This window comes from Schistocerca serialis, chromosome 3 (genome assembly GCF_023864345.2).
Source record: "Schistocerca serialis cubense isolate TAMUIC-IGC-003099 chromosome 3, iqSchSeri2.2, whole genome shotgun sequence".
In the NCBI taxonomy this organism is placed as follows: Eukaryota; Metazoa; Arthropoda; class Insecta; order Orthoptera; family Acrididae; genus Schistocerca; species Schistocerca serialis.
Genome location: NC_064640.1, coordinates 456,837,038 through 456,862,828, shown reverse-complemented (window position 1 = coordinate 456,862,828; position 25,791 = coordinate 456,837,038). Strand labels below are relative to the sequence as shown.

Sequence of the window (25,791 nt, the reverse complement as noted above, 5' to 3'; positions counted from 1 at the left end):
CAGTATGGTTTGTAACTAATAGGCAGAGTTCTTTTGGGTTACTGTCATGTGCAATACATATGTATAACATACAGCAATAAAGGTTCAAAATCTCATCGTTCACTTCCAAACAGCTGAGATACTTAGGAAGGCAAAAAAAAAAAAAAAAAAAAGAAAAAAAAAAAAAAAAAAAAATTGCTATACACTTATCTTCTGTCATACAATGTATGGAATTTGTAATGAGGGACATGTAGTCAATATTTCTGGAATTATAAAAACTTAATTAAGATGATTTGGTTTGGAATTTATTATTCAGGACTTAGTTATCTGTTACCTCTTTGTAATACTGTAACTGACTCCACTGAAAATGTGCTTTTTACAGAAAAAAATCAGAAAATGTCAACATAAACAAACTAGAGATTATATAAGATTTCTACATGGACAAAAGTTGTTACTTGTCACATATATCAGGGGACACATTTTGTTATCTACTAGCTGACCCCAGTGGCAGAGCGGTTCTGGGCGCTTCAGTCCGGAACCGCGCAACTGCTACGGTCGCAGGTTCGAATCCTGACTCAGGCATGGATGTGTGTGATGTCCGTAGGTTAGTTAGGTTTAAGTAGTTCTAAGTTCTAGGGGACTGATGACCTCAAATGTTAAGTCCCATAATGCTCAGAGTCATTTGAACCATTTATCTACTGACAAAAAATGACCTGATTTAATCAAAAAACATTCTCTTAAAAACAATGTTTATAAAAGAAACTTTAATGTTTCAGTAAATTCTTCAGATACAAGTACTATCTTTTGTAGCATTAAAATAATAGTTTCCAAAATGTATACTTCTGTTAAGAATTATGGTTTAATTAGAATATTACTGTGATTGAAATGTGTATGTTTCTAAAATGTTCTGGCATGAACAACTAGGTTATAAATAGATTCAAAATATGCCAAATGCATGTTTAGTCAGTCACATGTTTTCAGTGTATTAGGAAGTTCAGATGTTATTTAGTAGTCCACTCACTTAGTCATTCTCTTGTTGAAATGAGCTTTGCAAAAATCTTTTTCTGATGTTTATGTTTTTACGACATTGTTTTCTAAGGAGTGTTTCAGAAGAAAATAAATGACAAGAAGTAAAATGCTGAAAAGTATTTCAATCAGTATGATAAGAAATGTACACATATAGACAATGAGATGGAGGTGATCTGCAAACTATCTATATGAGTGCCAAATAAAGATAAATACATTAATTTAATGTAGGTAGTTAATCTTCCCAGTTATAAGACTATAGTGCAATACTGATTTGAACTTAAGCCAAAAATTTAACCAACTTCATCATTAGAGCTTGCCCAGGAAGGTATATAAAAGTTACAGCAATCCACAATGAATATGTCATTGAAAACAACTCTAACAATAACAAACACACAGTAAAAGAATTTACTTCATTTTACATCCTGTAGTAGTGGAGAACAAAAGGGGAATGTGTCATTTGAAATCACTATTTTGTACATCAGGCACCCAATTTTTCATCCTCTTCACATGAATAGTTTTCCATACTTTCCAACGTATTTTAGTTAGTAACAATTACAACAAAATGATCAAATATGCATAAAGTACTTGTATTTGCCAATACTGTCCAAAATTTAATTAATTTCAATGATTAACACAGGGAAGTAGAAAAAGTTTTCTGTGGGAATAGCCTTCAATGTGGTTTTCAAAACCTACAAATCCCAACAAGAAACACAAATTTTTGTTGAAAGCTACTCAAAACTTATGTTACAGAAATCTGAATTTTTTTAACAATATTTAATGATTAATGACATCACTATGTTGACATTTGTGTTGTGATGACTGCATGTCAGCTGCTGTTTCTTATAAACAAATCCATATTTTAAACTAAAAACTTATAAGCAAGAAGAGCTACAAAGGCACGTAGATATCTGAAGCCTATTACAAAAAGATCAACATGAAGTCATTATCAAGGAATGAGATATGCAAAGTGAAAAGTTCTAATTTACCTAATCTATTATATTGTACCATAAATGAGGTGAATTAGGCTTCATTGACTGTGTCATAGTTTTTCAGAGATTGTATTATCAGCACAGACCAAATTGTGAGTAAGAAACTGGATGTACTGTATTTCTTTATTTGTTGTTAGTACACAATATAGACATAATTTGCCATGGCTGCTTCTGCCTCTTAATGTATTAGTTGTCTAATTCAACATTCCTGACCACCCTCCTTCATGAGAGACTTACAGAACATGATGTGTGAATGAATAAATGAGTAATTGCAGTTATAAACTGGCTCATTAATAGTAAATCAAAATTTAGTTCTCAACACAACACAATTTTTCTGTGATATTGAATTTCTGTCCTGAATCCATAACATTATTCTTTTTACACATGGGCTCACAACTGCTGTATATGTCTTGCAGGATGTCCTTTCCTGCACAAGTTGTTCTTTTATTTTGAAGTAACACTTTGTTTCAGTATTATCTTCTTAGCCATGGCTTTACCCATGTATGTGTATGTCACACACATATGACTGAATCTCTGCTGTGTCACACCGTATGACTCCAGAGATGAAGTTAAATTTACTAGTGGTATTCGCACAGTCTTTGGTCTCTAAACATATTGACAAATGAGTCATGTATATTACAAATTTTGTCACATAGTTTCATCCTAAAAAATCAGGAAAAATTTGAATTTATTTCATACTCTACATGCCCCTTCAATTTCTCTCTTCCCTCTTCCCTCTGTTTCATCACACCCTGCCCCTCTTCCACCTGCCTCCTCACAACCTGTCACTCTTCTGTCTGCCTCTTCACACCCCTTCCCATTTCCATCAGCCTTCTCACCCACCATTGGGAGGTTGATGGTTTTTATTCCCAAGTGGTTGTTTTCATACAATAAGTAATAAGTATGCTAAATTTGCCTGAAATTGATGTAGTTGTCTAGGAGGTGATGTGGAACATACATATGTACATACATTTTTGTAAATTATAGATATGGATTCAGCTCATTTCACTCATATCATCAACAAACAAACTATAATTGAAGGCAGATTACACATATATGTTAACAAAATATGTAGCTCTAGTTTAAAACCTTGAGGTGTAGTCCACATGTCTCCACCACACTTGCTTCCAGTTATGTAAGAGTATAAATCAAACTTTTGTTCCCTACTGCTTAGATAGGATGAAACCATCTTAATGCATCAGCTTCAATTCCATGATGTTCAAATTTATTTAGAAATTCATTTTTTAAGTCACAAAAGATGTCCAATGGATGCAATCTCTTTATCATGACCTTCTATTATCCCATGAATGAATGGATATATCACATGGTTGATTGATGATGTATTCCTAAAACCATTCTACAAAGTTGTCAATAAGTTGAACTGAGAGAAACAAGCAACATGTCTACTGCACATTGTCCTTATGAAACTGACAATGACATTGGTCTGTAGTTATCAATACCATATTTTCCCCAGCTTTCATATCTGAAAGACCTGCTTGTATATCTGTGCTGTGTAAGTAATTAAATATCTAGCTTATGCAGGACATGCAAATCATAAATGCTATGCTTGGTACCTCATCCTAACCATATGCAACTGTACACTTCAGAGATGTAATAATTGCCTCAGTTTATTTGCTGTTAGACTCTAGTAAGTGTCTCCTGTTGTTCACTTACAAGGGTCTTCTGTAAATGAGTTATGTAATTGATGTGTGAGAAGTTTTAATTCATGTTGCTCATATAATAGGTGAGAAGTGATAATCAAAGATTTTGGATATCACATAAATGTCTGAGATATTTTAATTCTGGAATTTCAGTGAGTTCAGTATTGCACATTTATAGTGATTCTCTGACACAGTCTCCACTATATTCCATACCATTCTGCTATTATTCTCAATATCATTTTGATACTATTCTCAGTTTGTGTCCTCTGCAAAAAGTTCATCCACTTACATTTCCTAATAACATTACACCATATCTTGTAATAAAGTGCTGCAGAGGAATCTTAACTGTACTGTAAAGCTTTAATAAACGTTTTATTTTTTTTACTTTAGATTCCAATGTTTACATCTATATCAGTACTCTGCGAACCAAACCATCATGAAGTGCATATCATTAGGCACTTCCCATTGTGCTGTAAATTGAAGTTTCTTCCTATTCCATCCACATATGGACTGCAGGAAGAACGATTCTTTAATGGCTCTGTGCACGGTCTAATTAGTCGAATAGCATCTTCGAGGTCTATACAGGAGAGATTCATCATCTGAGAGTGGTGTATTTCCAAATAGACTAATAACTGCAAAAGTAACATCTCTGCCTAGAATGGGTGACAAATGTGAAACTGCTGATCATAGGTCAGTATCAGTTTTGTGAGGTTTCAGCAAATTTATGGAAAGGCATGTGAAAGGTGTGTGAAATAGGTGTTAGTGTTAGTGGTGTTGAGAAACAGCTGAAATCGTTGAAACTGAATAAATCCCCAGGACCCAATCAAATCCCTAGCTGCTTCTATCCCTAATTCACAGACGAGTTAGTTCCTCCATTAACTATAATCCATCATTGATCCCTCAAATTAAAAACTGTGCTCTATAGTTGGAAGAAAGTACAGGTTACATCTGTCTACAAGAAGGGTAGCAGACATAATCCAAAAAACTACCATCCATTTGTTGCAGAATCTTTTAACATATTCTGAGCTCAAACATAATGAGATATCTTGAACAGAATGACCTCCTCAGTGCCAACCAGCATGATTTACAAAAACATCAATAATGTAAAACCCAATATGCACTTTTCTCACATGACATACTGAAAGCTTTGGATCAAGGCAACATGGTAAATGTAGTATTTCTTGATATCCAGAAAGCATTTGACTCAGCACCACATCCACACTTATTGTCAAAAGTATGATCATATGGGGGATGAAGTTAAATTTGTGACTGAACTGTGTACTTTTTGATAGGAAGTACACTGCATGTTATCTTCGATGGGGAGTCATTGGCAGATGTAGAACTAACTTTGGGTGTGCCCCAGGGAAGTTTGTTGGGACCCCTGCTGTTCATGTTGTATATTATGACCTTGCAGACAATATTAATAGTACAATCAGGCTTTTTGCAGATGATGCAGTTATTATAACAAAGTACTATCTGAGAGTAGCTGCATAAGTATTCAGTTAGATCTTGATAAGATTTCAGCATGGCGCAGAGATTGGCAACTTGCTCCAAATGTTCTGGAATGTAAAGCTGTGCATTTCACAAAATGAAAGGATGTAGTATCCTATAACTATAATATCAATGAGTCACTGTTGGAACTGGCCAACTCATAGAAATACCTGGGTGCACTTAGTATGGATATGAAACACAATTGATCACATAGATTCAGTTGTGGGTAAAGCAGGTGGTAGACTTTGGTTTATTGGCAGAATACTAGGTAAATGCATCAGTCTTCAAAGGGGATTACTTGAAAATCACTTGTGCAACCCATCTTGAATAGAGATGGGCAGTATGAATGGTCATATGTCACATGAGAGAGTCGCCTAGATATTGAAAGAGCTGCACTGGCAGACTCTTAATGATACATGGAAACTATCCCAAGAAAGTCTAATAAAAATATTTCAAGAACTTGCTTTAAATGATGACTCTAGAAATATTCTACAACCCCCTACATATCCCTCCCCTAGGGATCATAAGGATAAGATTGGAGTAATTACAGCACATACAGAGGCATTCAAACAATCATTTTTCCTGAACTCCATATGTAAATGGAATGGGAAAAAAGCCCTAATAACCAGTACAGTGGGATGTTCCCTCTGCCATGCACTTCACAGTTGTTCACAGAGTATGTCTGCAGTAGAAATAGATGCAGGTATAGATATACTGTAGATTAAAAGCAGAATATATGTACTATTGTAATCTGGAGCCCATAGGAATGTGAAAACAACTTACTATAATTTCTAGAAGTTAGGTGCACATGGATAAAATGCATGAGAAACTGTTAAATAAAAGCTTGAGTAAATTGTTGTTAAATCATAAAAATACTCAGAGACTGCTGCATTATTTAAGGAGAATCATGTGATTAGTACACAAATAACCATCGATTGGCAATATTTGGCTTGCTTTTCTGGATACAAGGTCAACACCCAACACAGTAGTGCAAGTTACATGCCTAACAGCTCCACTGACAGTGAAGATACTGGAAGAATGTATGAGCTGATAAAAGAGATTATTCAAACTGTTAAAGAAGATCAAAATTTAACTGTGATTGGAGACTGGAATTTGGTAGTAGGAAAAATAGAGAAAGAGAAATAGTAAAAGAACATGGACTGGGGGAGAGGAATGAAGGGTAAAGCGACCTGATAGAATTTTGCACAGAGCATAATTTAATCATTGCTGGCACTTGGTGCAAGAACCAAAAAAGCAGGTAGTACCTGTGAAAGAGACCTGGAGAACCACAGAAGATTTCAGACACATTGTGTCATAATGGCAAGACAGATATTTTGAAATGAAATTTTAAGCTGCAAAACATTTCCATGGGTAGATGTGGACTCTGGCCATAATTTATTGATTACAAAATACAGATTTTGAAAAGGTAGAAAATTAAGATAATGAGATTTGGATAAACTTGTGGGTTTTCTACTGACACTGTCAAGCGTCTGGATAGAAATAACCAACTGTTTTGATTACACGCTCTTTACTTACACACAACAACCAGAAAATAATAGAAGTCAACTGAATACAAACATAGTCCACAACAAGATCCAAAGCTCACTAAATCCCACGATAGAGCACTCCACATTCTATCATTACTGGTGATCTATGATTGCCACAGAGCCTCCCTCGCCATGGGAGTGCAGAGCGCTGGGGAGAGTAAGTGGGCGTTGTTGAATGCAGGGGTGTTGAGGGCCACTCAACAGGTGTTGCCTGATTATGCAAGGAACCAGGACCACCCATGTTGTGGCTGGTTTGAATGGAAGGAATGGGTGGACCATTTCTCATCGGGTCAGGGAGGTCCATGCAGGGTGGACTAGAGAGGATATAGTCCACCATCCAGTAAGGAGGAGAGTCTGGTCACCCTGCAAATGTGAACTGTACCAGCATGGGAGGTGACAGTGTTGGAAGAGCATCGAAGAGGGGGACACACATCTCGAGCATCCCATTGATGCCAAGTGCCACTGTTATTCCAGCTGCATCCATCCCATCTGGAACAGGGAATGTCCATTGGGTGGTTATATGTGAAGTGGGCATGGCCTTGGGGAAGTGCCCCACACATGAAGGACGAAGAGTGATTCATCTTGGAGCAGTAAGGTAAACTTGTTGTGCAGGCACCCAGAAGTGTTGATGGAAAAGCAGATCTCATCGATGGTAGTGACAGGTTGTACTCTAAAAGAAATGGAAGAAAAATATTTTAGTTTGGGAGAAGCACAAGAGCACAATGGGGGACAGCAAATGAGAGCACTTGCAATGATGGAATGTCACATGCAATGTGTTTTTGAAACTGAGGCAGTGGATCATCACACGCAGAGTCAGAGTGAGGCAAGGGAGGGGTCCATCATGTGCAACCCTTAAGTTACTGATGGACATAGGCTCAACACATGCAAGATCAGGTAGATGCACAGGCTGAGGGGTGGTATTTACTGGTTCACAGTCATTGCACAATAGTGAGGAACTTGACTCGGTGCACAATGGTGAGGAACTTGGCTTGACGAGAGGTTGTGGTGGGACGGACTCCTTGATTGTCCAAACTGGTTTACCCCACTGAAGTGAAACTGTCTGACACCAGCTGTTGATGAGGATGTCCATAATATTAGTCATGCATGCCAATATCCGATGCAGACCAGATTAAAACAGCTGTAGTGCTGGTTTGACAGTGTCACCCTATAACATAATAAACGTCCAAGGCCAAGTGCAAGAAAACTGGGGGGGGGGGGGGGGGGGGGGACGAGGGGGGGGGGCAGATATCCAGTCATGTGGGAAGTATATGGATGCCCATTTTCCAAAGCTACTGCTGATACAAATGAATAACACCATGAAGTGGTTTACCTTGGTGGACAACTTCTTTGACATACATGGAAACTTAGGTGACAGCACTCGTTTTGTTTGTTTGGTAAACCATTTACATGACCACCCCAATCTTATTAGTGACTTGCTGCTAAACCCCCTGAGTGTAGTAAATATGCTCCTGCTCCAGCACTACTCATTGACACCTTTAATGTACTCCAGATCAGAAGTTTGCATGTTCAAATCATGTTGGGGTCTTCCATGTTCAAATCATGTTGGTGTCATCAATGTGGATTTTCTATCAACACTGATTAGCTTCTGGGTAGAAATAACCAACAGTTATGATGACACACTATTTATTTGCACATAACAACCCAAAAATAGCACAAGAGAGGTGAATACAAACATTGTCCACAACAAGATCCAAAGCTCACTAAATCCCAAGATGGAGCACTCCTCATTCTATTGTCATTAGCAATCTATGGTCACCACAAACTAAAAGAACCAGAAGATGTTGAAAATTTCAAAGGAAGCAATAGGCAACTAAAACAGGGAAATGAATACAACAGCAGATGAATGGATAGCACTGAGGGATGACACAGTGAACACAACACAAGATCAATAGGTATAAAGACATGAGCCAGTAAAAATTGTTGGATAACACAAAATGTATTGAATTTAGTTGATGAAATGTTAAAAAATAAAAATTTCAGCAAATGAAGAAGGTAAAAAGAAATATGTGTGTCTAAAAAAATGAACTGACGGGGCACAAGGTGGCAAAGCAGTAATGGTTAGAAGACAAATCCAAAGTTTTAAAAGCAGGTGTTAGTATGTGAAACATAAATGCCACCTGTAGGAAAATTAGAAAGACCTTTGGAGTAAAGATAAGCACAAGTATGAGTATTAAATTCTCAGATGATAAGTAGACCAGTACGAAGCAAAGAAGGGAAGGCTAAAAGGTGGAAGAAAGATGTAGAAAAGCTGTACAAGGGAGACAAACTTGAAGACAATGTTTTGAAAGGGGAAGAGGAAGCATACGAAAAACCGCTGGAATATATGATTCTGTGAGAAAAAATTGATAGAGAATTGAAAGACCTAATATGAAACAAATCACCTCGAGTAGAAGCCATTCCCTCAGAATTATTGAGATCTCTGGGAAAATATACCATGACAAAACTATTGTTCTTGTTGTGCAAGATTTATGAAACAGGCAAAATATCCACAGATTTCAAGTAGACTGTAATAATTTCCAGTTCCAAAGCAACAGATGCTGAGAGGTATAAATATCACTAAACCATCTATTTAATACATCATGGCTACAAAGCACTGACACAAATTATTCACAGAAGAATGAAAATACTTGTAGAAGAATACGTAAGAGTAGATCAGCTTTTGATCCACAGAACATTAGGAACAAGTGAGGCTATATTGATCATATGACTTATCTTGGAAGATAGCTTAAAGAAAGGCAAACCTACATTTATAGCACTTGTGGATGCAGGAAAAGATTGACAGTGGAATACATACCTGAATGTAACAGAGATAAAATGCAAGGAGTGAAAGGTTATCAACAAGTTTTAGAGAAACTAGACCAGAGTTATTACAGTTAACTACATGAAAGGTATGCAGTTGCTGAGAAGGGAATGAGGCAAGGTTGTAGCCTATCCCAATGTTATTCATTCTGTGCATTAAGCAAACAGTAAAGGAAAGAAAGCAGTAATGGAATTCAAGTTCAGGGAGAAAATAAATTTATGGCACAACTTGACTAAAAGAAGTGTTTTGTTGATAGACACTTAATGAGGCATCAAGGGATTGTCAGTAATGGAAAATAGTGTGATGGGTAACATTTGTAGAGAGAGACCAAGGCTTGAGTACAGAATCAAATGAATTGAGGTTACAGTAGTTATGGAGAGAATGAAGGGACTTGTACAGAATAGACTAGCATGGAGAGATATATCAAAACAGTCTTTGGACTGAACCACAGCCGGCTGTTGTGGCCAAGCAGTTCTATGCACTTCAGTCAGGACCGCGCTGCTGCTACGGTCGCAGGTTCGAATCCTGCCTCGGGCATGGATGTGTGTGATGTCCTTAGGCTAGTTAGGTTTAAGTAGTTCTAAGTCTAGGGGACTGATGATCTTAGGTGTTAAGTCCCATAGTGCTCAGAGCCATTTGAACCATTTGCACTGAACCACAATAACAACAACATACTGGAGAAATACCAGTTTCGTGAAAAAAAAAGAAAAATCAGACTGATGGAAGTCACTGACCATTTATTGGAAAAATAACTATGTTATGTGAATAGCCTGCAGTTGAGAAATCCTAATATATATAAGGGCACTGCTTGATTTGTGACAGTATGCACTGGTATACTGTATTGGTACCTCTGATGGAAAAAAGTCTGAGCTGCAGATTTTGAGATGTGATGCAATAGAACTTTTTCTGCAATTGAAGTGATGTAAAACAAATGCTGTATTCACACTTTTAAAATGGTCAGAGACACATTAAGATAACATTTTAACAAGTCTAAATTTAAAAAACACTCCTTGGAATGTCACAGTAGCAGAAACTCTTATTTTACAAATCAACCACTATGTAAGAGAATCTACAACTGTGTTGAATAAATAGATAATGTGATTTTGATACAGATCTATCAAAGCATCAGAGTCTTTCATCAGACCTATCTATAAAACTTTAATTCTCACACATAAATGATCTGTCAGTTATTTTCACTCACCTTAATATTTTTTCATCTGTGGACCAATGGGCTTCAGAATCTGTGAGAACTGGCAAATAGTGTGAAAGACTGTATTTGACTCTGGTAATAAGTTCAAATTTTGTGTCTGAGTTGAAACTGAACATGGAACCCTGCTCACAAAAGTTATGAATCTGTGTCCAAGCACTCTTCTGGTAGACATTTAACTTGACACAAACGTTTAATGCAGTAAATATTTGAGTAAAGAATAGAAAAATTTCAACTCATTCACAATTTATTTCATTTACTATCATAAAAGACCCTCTATGAATTACTGTACTCTCCCACAGAATGTTTACCATGCCTATCATCCAGTGATATCGTGAGATTTATTTCACTGTCTTCTCTATTGGTGAGAATTCAGATTTTCTGTTTACAAATGTATCAATCATGCAGTAATATGGCATGTTTCAGGGTAAAATTTTTAGATTTGTAAGAACAGAAGGGCTAGATTTTAAAGTCTCTTCTACATTCAATGTGCTGCAAAGCGTAATCTCAAAAATAGCAGCAAGCTGTCACAGTTATATCTTCACCTGTTGCTATGGTATTTTTCACATTTTGAGTTATTTTCCTTCAATTATGGATGTTTCATTTCAGCAATCGATGTTCTCCCTTTTGGTTTGTCTCAAGTCTTAACTTATTTTATTTTGGTAGATAAAAAATCTACTCACGATATTTTATTTGGATAGACAAAAAAATCTACTCATGATGTGGAGGCAGGAGAACACACACATAAAGTTATTAAAGTTTGCAATTCTTCATAGCCAGTGGCTCCTTCTTCTGGCAGAAGCATTGAAGGGGAAGAAAAAGGGGTGAAGAAAAAGGATTGGTGGGTTTAAGAAAAGGGGGTAGAGTTTGTAAAAGTTGCTCAGGACACCAGGATAAGGTAGACTTACCAGATGGGATGAGAAGGAAACACTGATTGTTGTGGACTGCAACAGACGCAATCCGAAAACCTGAGAGCTTAAATGTGTAAAACGCAAGGCAGAGATAACTTCCAAAATATCATCCATGAGTTAATAAGAGTGGCAAGCTAAAGTGCATTGTATGTGGCAGAGGAGGGAGGGGGAAGGCAAAAAATTGACAGATCATAAAATGAAAGATACAGAAAACTAAAATGGAGTTAAGAAAGGAATAGTTAATGTGAATAAATGCAGAGACCAAAAACATTAATGTAAATTAAAGCCAGGAGGGTGGCACTGGCATGAATAATTCTAAGTTATCAGTTAGGATAAATGGGCACAGGCAGAGGTTATATACTGGCAACACACAATATCCTGTTGCAGAACATGCTCTACAACACTACAGTCATGACTTCTTCCAGACACCAGTTTCCCAGAAGCCTGCAGGTGGGAACTAGCACTACAATGTGTCCTTGATTCTCAACTCTCACCAGGCCTTAATTTACTTTAATTTCTTCAGCCTCAGCCTTTCTTCACAATAACTATTCCTTTCTTCACTCAACTTCAGTTTTCTACATCTTTCACTTCTGACACTGATGTACTTGGCTTTCTGCACTTATTAACTCATGCACGATGTTTTGAATGTAATCTCTGTCATGTGTATTACCCTACCTTCCACCTTTAAGCTCTGAGGTCTTCAAATCTAGTCCTGTGCATCCCCAACAACCAGTCATTCCTTCTAATATTGTCTGGTAAGTTGCCTCTGATGTGGGGCTCTGGATGACTTTTCAAAGTTCTACACCTTTCCTAAATCACACCGGTCCTTTTCCTTCATCCCTCTTCCATCACCTTCAAGCCTTCTGCCAGAAGAAGATGCCACAGGCTCTGAAAGCTGGCAAACTTTATTACCATTAAATGTGTGTTCTTCTGGCAACACTTAGGGAGTAGATGTTTTTATCAATCCTATTCCATTATATTTTCAAAAATTGATTATTTTTGTTAAAATATTTTGTTTGTTATTCTCATCCTTCTTTGTTGATTGATGCTTTCCATTCACTTCTTTAAAACATAGATCTGAGTGAATATTCTTTGGGAGATTATATTTAAGCATTCTGTAGAAATCTTGGGCCTTAATTTTCTGAGAATTACATCAATTTGATGGAGCTGACTTTATCATAAACATGTGCAATTTTCATTATCACTTCTGCAGCTGTTGTCAAACTCCATTAATTTTTTTAAAAAAATCTTGCTATTTTGTCAACAGTTTCACAGTACATATGTTCATTATCAATATTTATGTTTTCTCAAAAATAGTGTAAAATATGAATTACCTGAACAAGGATATTAAAAGCACAACATTAGTGTAGAAAGAAGTCACACAAAGATGTACACATGAATTCATTGACCTTTCAAGGCATATTAGTTGTCTTACGACTAATATGGAGGAGTTAAAGACTGAAATAATGAACTTCCTGTTTAGTAAACTCCTTCTACAATAATGAAGAGTATCTTCATGAAAGCTATTAAAATTATGTTTAATCTTATGGTATTTTATGATTAATGTTAACCATCAACAATAATGTTAAGTCATTTAATTGTACTGCACTTAATTAAAATGTACATTCTTGACTTCTTTTGTCATCAAATGGGCCTCTCTCTATGCGATGTACAGAATATAACTGATGAAATGAAATGTCATTTTAGAATCAGAACTTTGTTATGTTTGAACAACATATGCAAGGAAAGAATAAAGACTACACAGACTTCTGTACAGAGATATAGGCAAACATGCTGCTACTGCTTCATACATTTCAGAGTAAGATTCAGTCATTGATAGTAAATATATTTTTATTTCGCTTTACCGGCTTCGACAAATTAAGTTGAATTCTTCACAAGCTCAGTACTGGTTTACAGATTATTGTAGCCACATACAATATGAACATTTTTGGACATACTACAGCACTATGCTTCTATGAAGAAGATATTGACATCTGCTAAACCAATACTAAGCAACTGAAGATGACAAATTAAGTTGCTGAAACCAGCAAAGTGAAATGAAAGTACATTTGGAACTGATTACTGAATTTTATTCTGACATATAAACTACAGTTACTGGAAACGAATAAAATAATACTATATATACAGGGTGAAGATAAATGCTGCATTTGGAGGTCAGAACGCAATTCCTCATTCCAATTTAAGCTGTAGTGCTGGTTTGACAGTGTCACCCTATAACATAATAAATGTCCAAGGCCAAGTGCAAGAAAACTGGGGGGGGGGGGGGGGGAGGGGGGGGGGGGCAGATATCCAGTCATGTGGGAAGTATATGGATGCCCATTTTCCAAAGCTACAGCTGATACAAATGAATAACACCATGAAGTGGTGCATGTGTCTACTAACCATGCAGTGCACAACCATAACTGATCCTGTCAAGTTCATGTAGGGCAGCTTTCTTGTGGAGTACACAAATGATGAATATGTCAGTCTGCTTTTGTTGTTGGTTGCATCTGATAGCCAGTCTGCTGCAGCTCGAGTGTATGCTGCACGGTACTCTCAAAGGTGCCATCCTAATAAGAATGCTTTTTGTCATCTGAAGTCATGCCTCCAGGAGAATGGTAATTTTCATCCACAAGTAATGAACAAAGGTCATCGAAGGACTAGATACACTCCACAAATAGAGGACATATTTCCTAAAACCATTCACCAATCACCTTGGCAAAGTACTTGTGTTAATGCAAGGCAGTTCCAGATATCTCAAAGACTGGTTGTTGAAGTGTTGCATGATGAATAACTGCATCTATACCATTACATATTAACTCAACACCAGCAACCAGAAGAGCGCATTAAATGACTGCAGGTTTGTGAATGGAAGATGATGAACATTTTATAAATGACATGATATGGACTGATTAGTCTAACTTCACTCGTGAAGGTATTTTAAACCTCCACAACATCCATTATTGGTCAGAGCACAACCCAAATGTCACTCATGAATGTGGCTTGCAGCACTCTTTGGTACAAACCTGTGGGCTGGAATTGCAGGAGGAGAGCTTTTGAGTCTTTTTCTGTTGGTGGACAAGTTGAATGCACCTCTGTATCATACATTTCTTTGCAGTACTTTGCTTAATGCATTAGAAAACTTCCACTTGGTGTTTGGCAACATCTATAATTTCAGCATGATGGTGCACTGCCTCATTTTGGAATTAATGTATGTAACTAGTTAAATGAAGTGTTTATAGGGAAATGGATTGGTTGCACAAATCCAATGTTCTGTCCTCAGTGTTTCCTGGTGCTTAACCATTAGAATTTTATTTGTGGGATCAGTTAAAGGAACAAGTTTATAGTACTAAACTTATGGATGTACATGACCTAATAGCTCACTAGCATACCACTTCACCAATGGTGGATGCAGGTGTGTTGCATAGGACCAGCAAAGTATGAGCCAGTGAGTTGTGAAGCTTTGGCAAATGTAAGGTGGTTACTTTGAACATCTTCTTGTCTGTGCTCATACTGGCTCTGTGAAGGTAAGCCTGGATGTCAAATGTACAAAATGGAATTGTTGTGTGTAGTATAATAAGGTGCAATATGGCCTAGACTGCCTGCTGTTTTGTGAACCTCACTGTATGCAGACAATGTTTCTGCATCCACTATTACTTTATATTGGCTTTATTTGTGCCACGGATGAAGCAAAGCGGTCGTTTACATGTGTGAGAAGTTCATGTTATTTCTTACTGTTTAAATAAAAGCAAGAGTAACAGAAAGTAATACACAAGCTACCACATTGTGGAGGCGTAAATTCTACACAATTTGATGCTTTAACTAAAGAAAAGAGTTGGAACAAATGAGACTTGAACATTGATGTGTCTGCACATCCATTCCCTACTGCATAGCTTCTGTGGCTTTTTTTCAGCTTGTATATGAGCTGAAATTGGTTTATGATAGGCAAACTATTCTAAAGCATGAGGAAAGAAGTAACATACAGCAACACTTACAACTTTCATTAAAATTCACAACATGCGTGTTAATTTTGAGATTCAAAATGAAAGCCATCAGAGACAAAATGTAAAACCCAATGGTAACATTTTCTTCTTCACTTTATTGAATTTATAACTAAAATGGCAAGATAATTAAGGATACAAGCACTGAGAACTTTCTAACACATATGACGTCGACATGAAGTGAAGTTTGCATGACAAATATCTCTTATCTCAGAATTCATGAAATATTTCTATCCTACACATTTATTTATTTTTTAATGATGAACTCTCTAATTTGTATGAAATGGTAAGCAGATGACAGCTACAGCACAGGGATAGTGTACATACCTTGAACTAAAAGTTGATAAACAATGGTATCTTCTCCATACTCATTAGAGACATGGCATGTGTATTCACCCTGATCAGTTCTTTGTAGTTTTGACAGGAGAAGAGAACCATCAGGAGCAAAATTGATTCTTGGGTGCTGGTTTAATGGTACATCTCCAGCTTCTAGCCATCGCCGTTTAGGTTCAGGGATGCCTACAGCTTGGCATGGTAAACGTACATCGCTCTTCCACGTCACCATCCTTGGTCCCCCGAATGAAATAATTCCTGCCCTAACTGCAACTAACATCACACACTGAGTTAGTATCTTAAAAAAAACCTGAAAAATTTAAACCAGAAATGTAATATAAATGGAATATTTTCTGTTATTTTTAAAAAAAATTTTTACTACTGTCTGCTTTAATAAGAATCAATGGTTTTTGAGATTCAAAGAGCCCTCAGACTAGTGCTTTTGACTGAAATACTTTCCTGTGTTTTTCCATCTTCAGTGCCTGAAAAACAAAGTGCAGTACCCAGAAGACATGGTCACATATCAATGTAACTTCACACATGAACATATTATCATTAAGTATGTAAGTGATTAGAATAGCCTTTTTCTGCGGCAGGTAGAATGACCACCAGATTGCATTAGTGTTTTTCATGTTTAGTATTGTTACCAGGCCTGAGATGGTATATAAGAAGCATGAAAGTGTCAGATCTTGAGTGCCAAGGATACAAAAATGCCATGTACTAGTCTGAGACAGCATTATCAGCACCTGACAGAGTTTGAAAGTGGCCTCATTGAGAGTCACCATTTGGCCAGCTGGCTGACTCATGCATTATCCAGATTTATGGGGTATTTGGATGTCACAGTGGCCCAATGTTAGACTACAAGGGAATTTCAAAGTGTACATACTTGTTGTCAATGTTCCAGTCAACTATGTCTGACCACCACAATGGAAGATCTCCATATTGTACCCCAAGTACAAAGTAACACCTTCACATCTGTGTGTCATCTGAGGAAAAGTACTGCATTCTCTGCAACATTATGTGACATTGCAAACCACTGATTGGAGACTAGCAGCAGACAGACTAGTAAATAACTGTGACATGCATAGGCTGCTGTTAACACCACAAAACAAACAGCTGTGTCTTGAGTGGTACTATGACCAGAAAGTGTGGAATGCTGATGAATGCCACAGTTTGTTGAGAGATGAATCACAGTTTTGCCCTACAACAGATGACCAAAGTTGATGAGTATGGTGGTGGCCTAGGTTGAATTTCAGTTCTTCCAATGTTATGTAGAGGCACATCAGTGCTATTTCTGCCATCATGTTTTGTGGACACATCAGATATAATTTCAGGTCATATGAATACAGATCACAGATGTCAACTGCGGGATCTCTGATAGCACAACAGTACATCAGAGACATTCTGCATCCTCCAGTGTTACACTCCCATGTGAGAAATTGTGGTGGCATTTTATCAACAGGACAGTGCTCATCTACCCACCTCATACATCTCTATAAACTGCTTGCATGATGTTGAGGTCCTCCACTGGCAAGCAAGATTCCCAAATCTCTCCCTGATAGAACATGTGAGAACAGCTCAGATGTCAATTCCATCCCAGCGTCAATGTCCAGGTTTTCAAGGCTCAGTTACAACAGTTGTAGGCCACCTTACCTCAAGAGAAGATGCAATGGCTTTGTTATATCCTTCACAACAGAACTAGTTCATACATCCAGACAAGAGGGAATCCAAAGTCATATTGATAAGGGCTCATACAACCAAGTTCTTTGTAAATTTGACTTGGTAACCACTGAATTAACATCACATATCCCCTCTGGCCATAAGTTCCATTTCCTCCCCCCCCCCCTTCCACTTCTGGGTGCTTTACTTTTTTTGTCAGCCATGTATAGCCAAGTATACCTGCAATACTATGTGTTTTCTAAACTGCTGCCCAGAAGTCTGTTTTTTCTCAGCATTGTCACAGTATTACTTGTGCTGCAACAAACTGGACTTTTCTCTCTCTTAATAGCCTGTATTTTTTCCAAATATTGATTAAAAAGAAATTTAAATTTACATTAAAGTATTTTTATATGTACTATGAAAAAACTAAATGCTTACATTTACGACCATTGCACTGTAGTCAATGACATTTGTCTTCGTGTGAACAGAATCAACAAATACAAGGGATTATCATGTTGTATGCATTTTATGCACAATTTAATGGAGTCATTTTTTGTAGTAAAGTTTGAGAACAGTTTAAGGAGTCATTTTTTCCATGAATAAAACTTTACTTGATATTTCATAGAGCCTTTCTGTTGTTATATAGACCAAGTTTAAAGCCACTTCAGCAAGTTGCCATAGCATTTGCCTTTATAAGAGCATGATACACTAATGAGCAGGTGTATTATAACCACCTACCTAATAGCCAGTATGTCCATGTTTGGCATGGATAATGACAACAATTTTTTGTGGCATGGAAGCAACAAGGCCTTGGTAGGCCACTCTAGGGAGTTAGCACCACATCTGTACACACAAGTCACCAAATTCCCATAAATTCTGGGGAGCGGGATGATGAGTTCTGTTCAACCAGGATCATATCTGGCAAGTTATGGGCTTGTGGGTCAATTGTAACTTGCCACTATGTTCCTCAAACCACTCCATCACACTCCTGGCCTTGCAACATGGCACATTATCTTGCTGAAAGATGCCACTGCCATTGGGAAATGTGATCGTTATGAAGGAGTGCACGTGGTCATCAATCAGCATATGATACTCCTTGGCCACCATGGTCTCTTGCACAAGCTCCATTGGACCCATGGATGGCCATGTGAGCATTCCCCAGAGCATAACAGAGCTGCCACCAGCTTGTCTCTGTCCTATAGTATAAGTGTCATGGAGGTGTTCCACTGGAAGATGATGGACTTGTGCCTTCCCATCAGCATGATGAAGAAGGTATCAGGATTCATCAGACCATGCAGTGCTCTGTCACTGCACAAATGTCCAGTGTCAATGGTCAGGTGCCCATTTTAGTTACAGCTGCTGATGTTGCAGTGTTAACATTGGCACATGCATGGGTCATCAGTTGTGAAGGCCCATTGTCAGGAGTGTTTGGTGCACTGTGTGTTCAGATACAGCTGTACTCTGCCCAGCATTAACGTCTGATATTAGTTCCTCCACAGTTCACCGCCTGTCCTGTTTTACCAATCTGCTCAACCTATGACGTCCGACATCTATAATGACGGGTGGCCGTCCAACCCCACGATGTCTGGACATGGTTTCACCTTGGTTTTGCCACATGTTGGAGACACTCACCACAGCACTCCTTGAACACATGACAAGTTGTGCAGTTTCCAAAATGCTGATGTGCCTCCTCCATTCTACACTTGGACAGCACTCTCACTGATACTACAGGCACCATTTGTGTATCTTATTAGCACGTATTCCTTGCCAGATGATGGTGCTATCCCCTAGATGTGTTTATATTGATAGTAGGTCAGTGGTTATAATGTTCTGGTTGATCACTGTAATTTGGTTGTACACCTAGAGAAGTTTTAATGAAGATGATAATGACTAGAAATAACTTTACATGTAATATTGCCCCTGACTTGAAAATGAATTTCTTTCAATTTTATTCTGCTACTGGTACTTTCTACTACCACTGTAAGGAGCTTCAGTACAACAGGACTGAGATATTCTCTGAAGTTTGCAGCTGTTTCCTGTAGTGAATGAAGTGCCAAATGGAGAAAATATACTTCAGGTTCTCATATGATGGTTTATTCATATTACACAATCTGTTGGATATTTATGGGCTTGATTTTTTATGGGCTTAGTTTTTATTTACAGACTTTCATACCAAACATATGCCCTATCACCTTCCATAGCTGCATTACTATGCATCCAAACTGCCACCAAATTTCTCACAAATGTTAATTTAGATATCAATCAGTATTCAATACAATTTCCAGAAATTAATCATTTTCTGCTCAGTCATTTACAAGCGTTTCAGTAGTTTTAGTCTGCCTAAGAAACTGTGGCATTTATAGAATCACTGAAAATCATTTTTCAGTATAATGTAAAATAAAGTGAATTCTAGAAACCAGTGGTCATGAATGGATCTACTTCTCTCTTTCTGGAGCGAGCAAGTGTAAACATTTCCAGCTTGAGCAACCAAAGTGTAATTTATGAAGATCTAAAGGTTAGATAGCTTAAAAAATGGCTACAGGGATAACAAAAGCAGCAGCAGCTATATCAACATGAGCTGCTGTCACAGCAACATGGTGGTTCACAGCAACACCAAAGGGGAAAGGATGAGTTGTTACAGCAGAATCACTGGCAACAGCATGAGTCTCACAAACGTTGAAATGCCGGTAATATTGTCAGTGCATAGCAGCAACAGCTTCATTCCTGACCATCACTGATGAAGAAAGATATTGATATTAGCCTCTGTGTTAAGAAAGGCAAATTAACTTGGGTATTTGAACAAATGCAGCTGGCAGTACATTGCAATATGAAGTAACATTTTCACAAGTTTTAGGCCTATTCTGGTAGATTAGATGTCACTATTAATGTGATATCACATGATTGAAATGTTATACAAAGTGTGCTTTCGCTACTAATGGAGGTTGGTTTTGTTTACATTAAGAGTAAAAACCATTTCGTAATAAAATTACATCCCATGGTTGTAAACAAACTAGTGTATAAGGGATGTGATGTATGCTATAGAAAGCTATAGAAATAATCAAGAGAATGGGAAGCAACTAAATTAGAGATGAACTTAATTCTGCTAGTGCTGCCAGTCTAGTGGTTATATCGGCATTGATAAAAGCGAAGAATTTGGAATGTAATGTACCAATTCCCATGATTCAAAAGCAGGGGGTAATGTAGCAGGCAATTGTGAGGGAATTAGATTAGGAAATGAGACACTTAAAGTGGTAGATGAGTTTTACTATTTGGGCAGCAAAATAACAGAGTATGGCTGAAGTAGAGTGGATATAAAATGTGGACTGACAATTGCAAAAAAGAGTTTCTGAAGAAGAGAACTATATTAACACTGAGTATAGATTTAAGTGTCAGGAAGTCTTTTTCTGAAAGTATTTGTATGGAGTGTAATGATATATGGAAGTGAAAAATGGATAAGAAACACTTTAGAGGAGAAGAGAATATAAGCTACTGAAATCTGGTGCTAAGAATGCTGAAGATTATATGGGTAGATCACATAACTGATGAGGAGGTACTGTATAGAATAGGGGAAAAACAAATATGTAGCATAACTTGACTAAAAGAAGGGATCAGTTGATAGGACACATTCTGGGACACAAGGGATCAGCAATTTTACTAGAGGGAAATGTGTGGGAGTAAAAATCATAAGAGATGAATAAAGTAAGCAGATTCAGAAGGAAGTATGTTGCAGTAGTTCTTCAGAGATGAAGAGGCTTGCACAGGATTGAGTAGTATGGTGAGCTGCAATAAACAGTCTTTGGACTGAAGACCATGACAACATAACACTGGAAAAAATCACAGATGTGGAGAGTTAACAAACCGAGAAACTGATGAAAACAGAGCATCATGTAAAAGTTTTACACTCTCACAAGAAAATAAAGTAGTAACAAACCCCACTGAATTCCAACTTTATAGGCATTGATGGTGTCCCTTCAATAGTAGTAAAGAGGAGTACTCAGAACCTAGTTAAACTACTAACACACTTTTGTGATTGCTCATTTCAAGCAGGGATCTCCCATAATGCATTGTAAACATCTAAGGTAATTCCAATATATAAAAAAGGTGTGAAAGATAATGTAAATAACTACAGGTCCATCACAACTTCCTCTTGAATTTCAAAAATATTAGAAAAAGTTATGTATAATGATGTAACAGAACTTATAAATAAAAAGAAAATATTATTTAATGAAGAACACAGATTCAGAAATAAGATGCCAACAGTAACTGCCATTGTAACTGCATACTGAGCCTCTGAGCCTCACTGACAAGAAATAGGAATTGACAGGAGCATTTATTGACATATCAGAAGCTTTTGGCATGGTTCATCATATGAGTCTGGAGTCAAAGCTTGAAAAGTATTTAATTCAAGGTCTCTCCCAATGCTTCCTGAGCAATCTTAAGCAAGCTACATCACTCATACTAACATCAACTGTAAAACTATTTCTGCTGTTTATGAACACTAGTCAGAGAATAATCTAAATAAATATGATGTAAATAACACAATAAAATTCTCAGAAACATAAAAACAAATACCAAGTTCAAAATCTTTGGAAAATCTTTAATTTCAGATTTACAGCATCACTGCTTTTATTCCACTGGAGTATATTTAATGTATGAAGTGCATTATTTGTAATTTCAAATATATAAGCACAGAATTCACTTTCACCTATATACACATAAACCGACTTTCAATATCTTATGCATAAAGCAATTTTGTAGACTACAGGACTGAGAAAAATACAATAGAATCTAAAGCACTGCGCTGTCTTAAAAGATTCATGGTCTCAATTGCCCATATTAAGGGTCAAACAGTTTTTAAAGAAAAACATTTGTAATCAAAACATATTCTGTGGCCCCATTCCAGTTGTATTGCAGACATTTATATCCGAGCTTCTCCTAGCATATGTCTATCTGTACTGTATTGACAGGCACAGTTATGCCCAATGTGAAACCCATTAGACAATGTCATGACTGTCTTCATTTCTGTCACGTACATGTGCAGTGTCAAAGTCAAACCCAATGTGCAAAATGTGTGGGTGAACAATATATAAAACAATGCACATCTACAAAAGCAACTGCTTACATTTGTTACTCTGGCAGTCACTTATCTATGGGCCACATCTGTCCACTATTTTCAAAATTATGGCAAAAATCATTTCTGTCAATGGGTTTTCACTCATGAATTTCACTTAAATCTATTTAATTGAATTCCGAGGCGGCAGTTCCTTTTCTGCAGTCAAACAACATATCTCTACCTAGTGTTCAACACACAGGAAATAGTGTAGCTGTGCTAAATGGGGTACCCCATTCAACTAAAATCCCCTTACCTAAGCACTCATCAGATGACATTCCAAGACCATACATCTTCCCACACAAACTGACATACAGACAGTGCATAATTTCAAATATAGCCAACAAGCTCTTTTAATATAATGGACCTATCACTTTCATTATGAAAAATCCTACTCCAGCACCCTTCTCCTACAACTACAGTGGGATCAGTTAACATCTGTCAAAGCTTAAATATTAGTGATAAAGGGTTTCATATTTTAATGAATGTAATTCAGCACATGAACTAAGAACTAGTTGGCTGCATTGCTTAATCAGATGTAAAAGCATTAATAGGGGTCATAGTGGGGACAAATTATGGCTCACAAAATAGTAAGTTTAGAACAAAACACTGTGTAAGAATTTATCTTTCAATTTTCTTCAGCGAAACACACAGAGTCTAGGAAGTAAATGGAATGACTTTTTGCAAAAACATACATAATGTCTGAAGGGATACCGCAATCACTGGTTATACAATGTCACTTATAATCCATGTTGATTGCAAAAATGTTTATTCACATGACTGGTTTCGGTTCCTCTAGAACCTTCTGCAATTTAATGTGGCGTGGCATGTCAAGGTTGCTGTGTGTGGATGGGTTACTCCTGTAACCAAAATTGCAGATCTGAAGATGGTTCTAGAGGATCAAAAACTGGTCATGTGAATAAACATTTTTGCAATCAAAATGGATTATAAGTAACATTGAATGACTTTTTACCTAATTAGACTCAACTATATGCAAGTATTGTTTTAATCTCCTAAGTTTGGTTAGCTGACAGTATGAATTAAAGGGACTTCCAGTATAAAATTTATCATGAAGCCAGATGTAATGGCAACAGTGGAGTCACCATTGTTACAGACTAAAGTATCTTTTACATGCCTTATAGTCTCCAAAAAATAACAGATATATTGGCATTTTATCACTTCATATTATGAACTCACAAGACATGAGGAATGTTGTGGTTAGTATTGTTCTCCTCCCATCCACCTGTTCTATAAGTTACCAAAGAAATGTTTCTTTGTTAGCCATCTAAACTCACACACTAAATGACTTCAATAGTATGGAAGTTGAATGATTCATTAGTTGTTCACATTTACTTTTACTTAACACAAAACCAGCCTACTAGATAAGGCACTGCATTTCAATGGCAATATCCCCCTTACATCTTGTTAGCATCTCTTTCTTTATCTCTAAAATGCCAGTGGATATCACTCACAGACACTTTAGATAGTGACCTTCTTGTCATTAAAATATTAGTGATTGTTCCAGTTCCTTGTAGCATGCCCACATGAGTGACATCAGTCTTAACTGCAAGAGTAAAAATTGGAATGGGTGTCAAAACAATATTAAGCAAGCTTTTTGAATCACATGTGCCTAATGCCAACTTGTGGGGCTGGTACCCTTGGTCTGAGAATTCTGTCCTTAGGTACACACTTTGATAGCACATCTAGGAATATTTCAGTGAATCCTAGATGTCACTTTACTGGGCCTCATCTCACTGCAGGTGGTATTCTGCTGCCTTCATCTGACCTTTCAGTATGTCTGTTTGAAGGTCATCTTTAATAAGACAATGTCTAGTAAAGCACTGTAATCTTCAAGTTGATGACAGCTTTACTTACATGTCACCAGCACAAGTGCTGCTGGACTTCTGAATGCTGTGACACAGTAGCTGAGAGACAGCTAGCAACCACAGTGTTCTCAGCTGTATCAACTTACCAAAACTTTATTGTTATGGGGAAGATGACATCGTGGGCCTGGAATATGTACAAAAAGCAAAGAAAGCAAACTGAACCAAGTTTTGCTTAGAAATACAGATGAATATGTCCGCACAAGCATTTTGTGGGGAAGCTACAAGTTTTACAGGTCCTACATAGGATAATAATACAGTTAAAGCAGGTATTTAACATGCAGTGTCATTTGTGGATGTCTTAGCTCCAGCTTACACCAAAAATTGTATCAATGATACAATCAATTTCCATCAGCAGTTTATTTTTAATGTGCTACTCAGATGCCTAATGTGATTGTGTACTCCTTGATCTTCAGTCTTTCTTTAAAATTGAAAACTATACTTCCAGAGTTGCTTCTTGATTTATTCAAAATAACCTTTGTATCTTAACAGCAGAAGCTAGTCAACATCGTGCCTGTGACCAAACATGGCAGGAACCAGTCCATGCAAGCTCCTTTTGCTCTGTTTCTTTGATCTCTTATCTCTGTAAGATTATGTGCAAAAAATCTGAATAGTTTGTAGAACATTATAACATCCTTTATAATTTAGTATTTTGTCTCTGTAAAAAACTCAATTCTATTTATGCTCATTACACACTTGTAACCAATGTGCAACTGAACTTCACTGATAATTTCTGCATAATTGCAGTTTTCTTAGATACCAAACACACCTATGGAAACAACAATCATACTATTCTTCAACAAGTGTAGTGCTATATTAGCATACCATCAAAAATTATCAACTGGTGTTGTCACTACCCTCACCACAGGATCGTAACAATAAGCATGGTAGATGGTCAGATGATTAACAGACTCCTGTCCAAGGGTTTACCATGAGGAGATCCTTAAAGTCTGCTGTTTTTTGGTCTATACACTGTGACAACAGATTATGGTATCCTGTCACCATCCCACAGTATACAGACAATTTCATAGTATATGCCAAGGATGAATTTGATGGCCGAGCCCTCAGCTTTTTGCAGAAAGATGCAGTAAGGTAACACTGCTATGAGTGATAAGGGAATCGAAATAGTACCTGGAAATGTCAACAGGTGTTTCTTCCCAGGCATAAGCT

At 37.1% G+C, this 25,791-nt stretch overlaps 1 protein-coding gene across 1 annotated transcript in view; it reads right to left on the bottom strand.

The window, feature by feature from the left end:
- The window catches only part of LOC126470920 (Down syndrome cell adhesion molecule-like protein Dscam2), a 504,863-nt gene that overhangs the window by 75,098 nt on the left and 403,974 nt on the right, over positions 1 to 25,791 (bottom strand). The window contains exon 18 of the mRNA XM_050098951.1: positions 15,964 to 16,242. Coding sequence (XP_049954908.1) covers positions 15,964 to 16,242 — 279 coding nt within the window. The remainder of the gene's footprint in view (positions 1 to 15,963; positions 16,243 to 25,791) is intronic.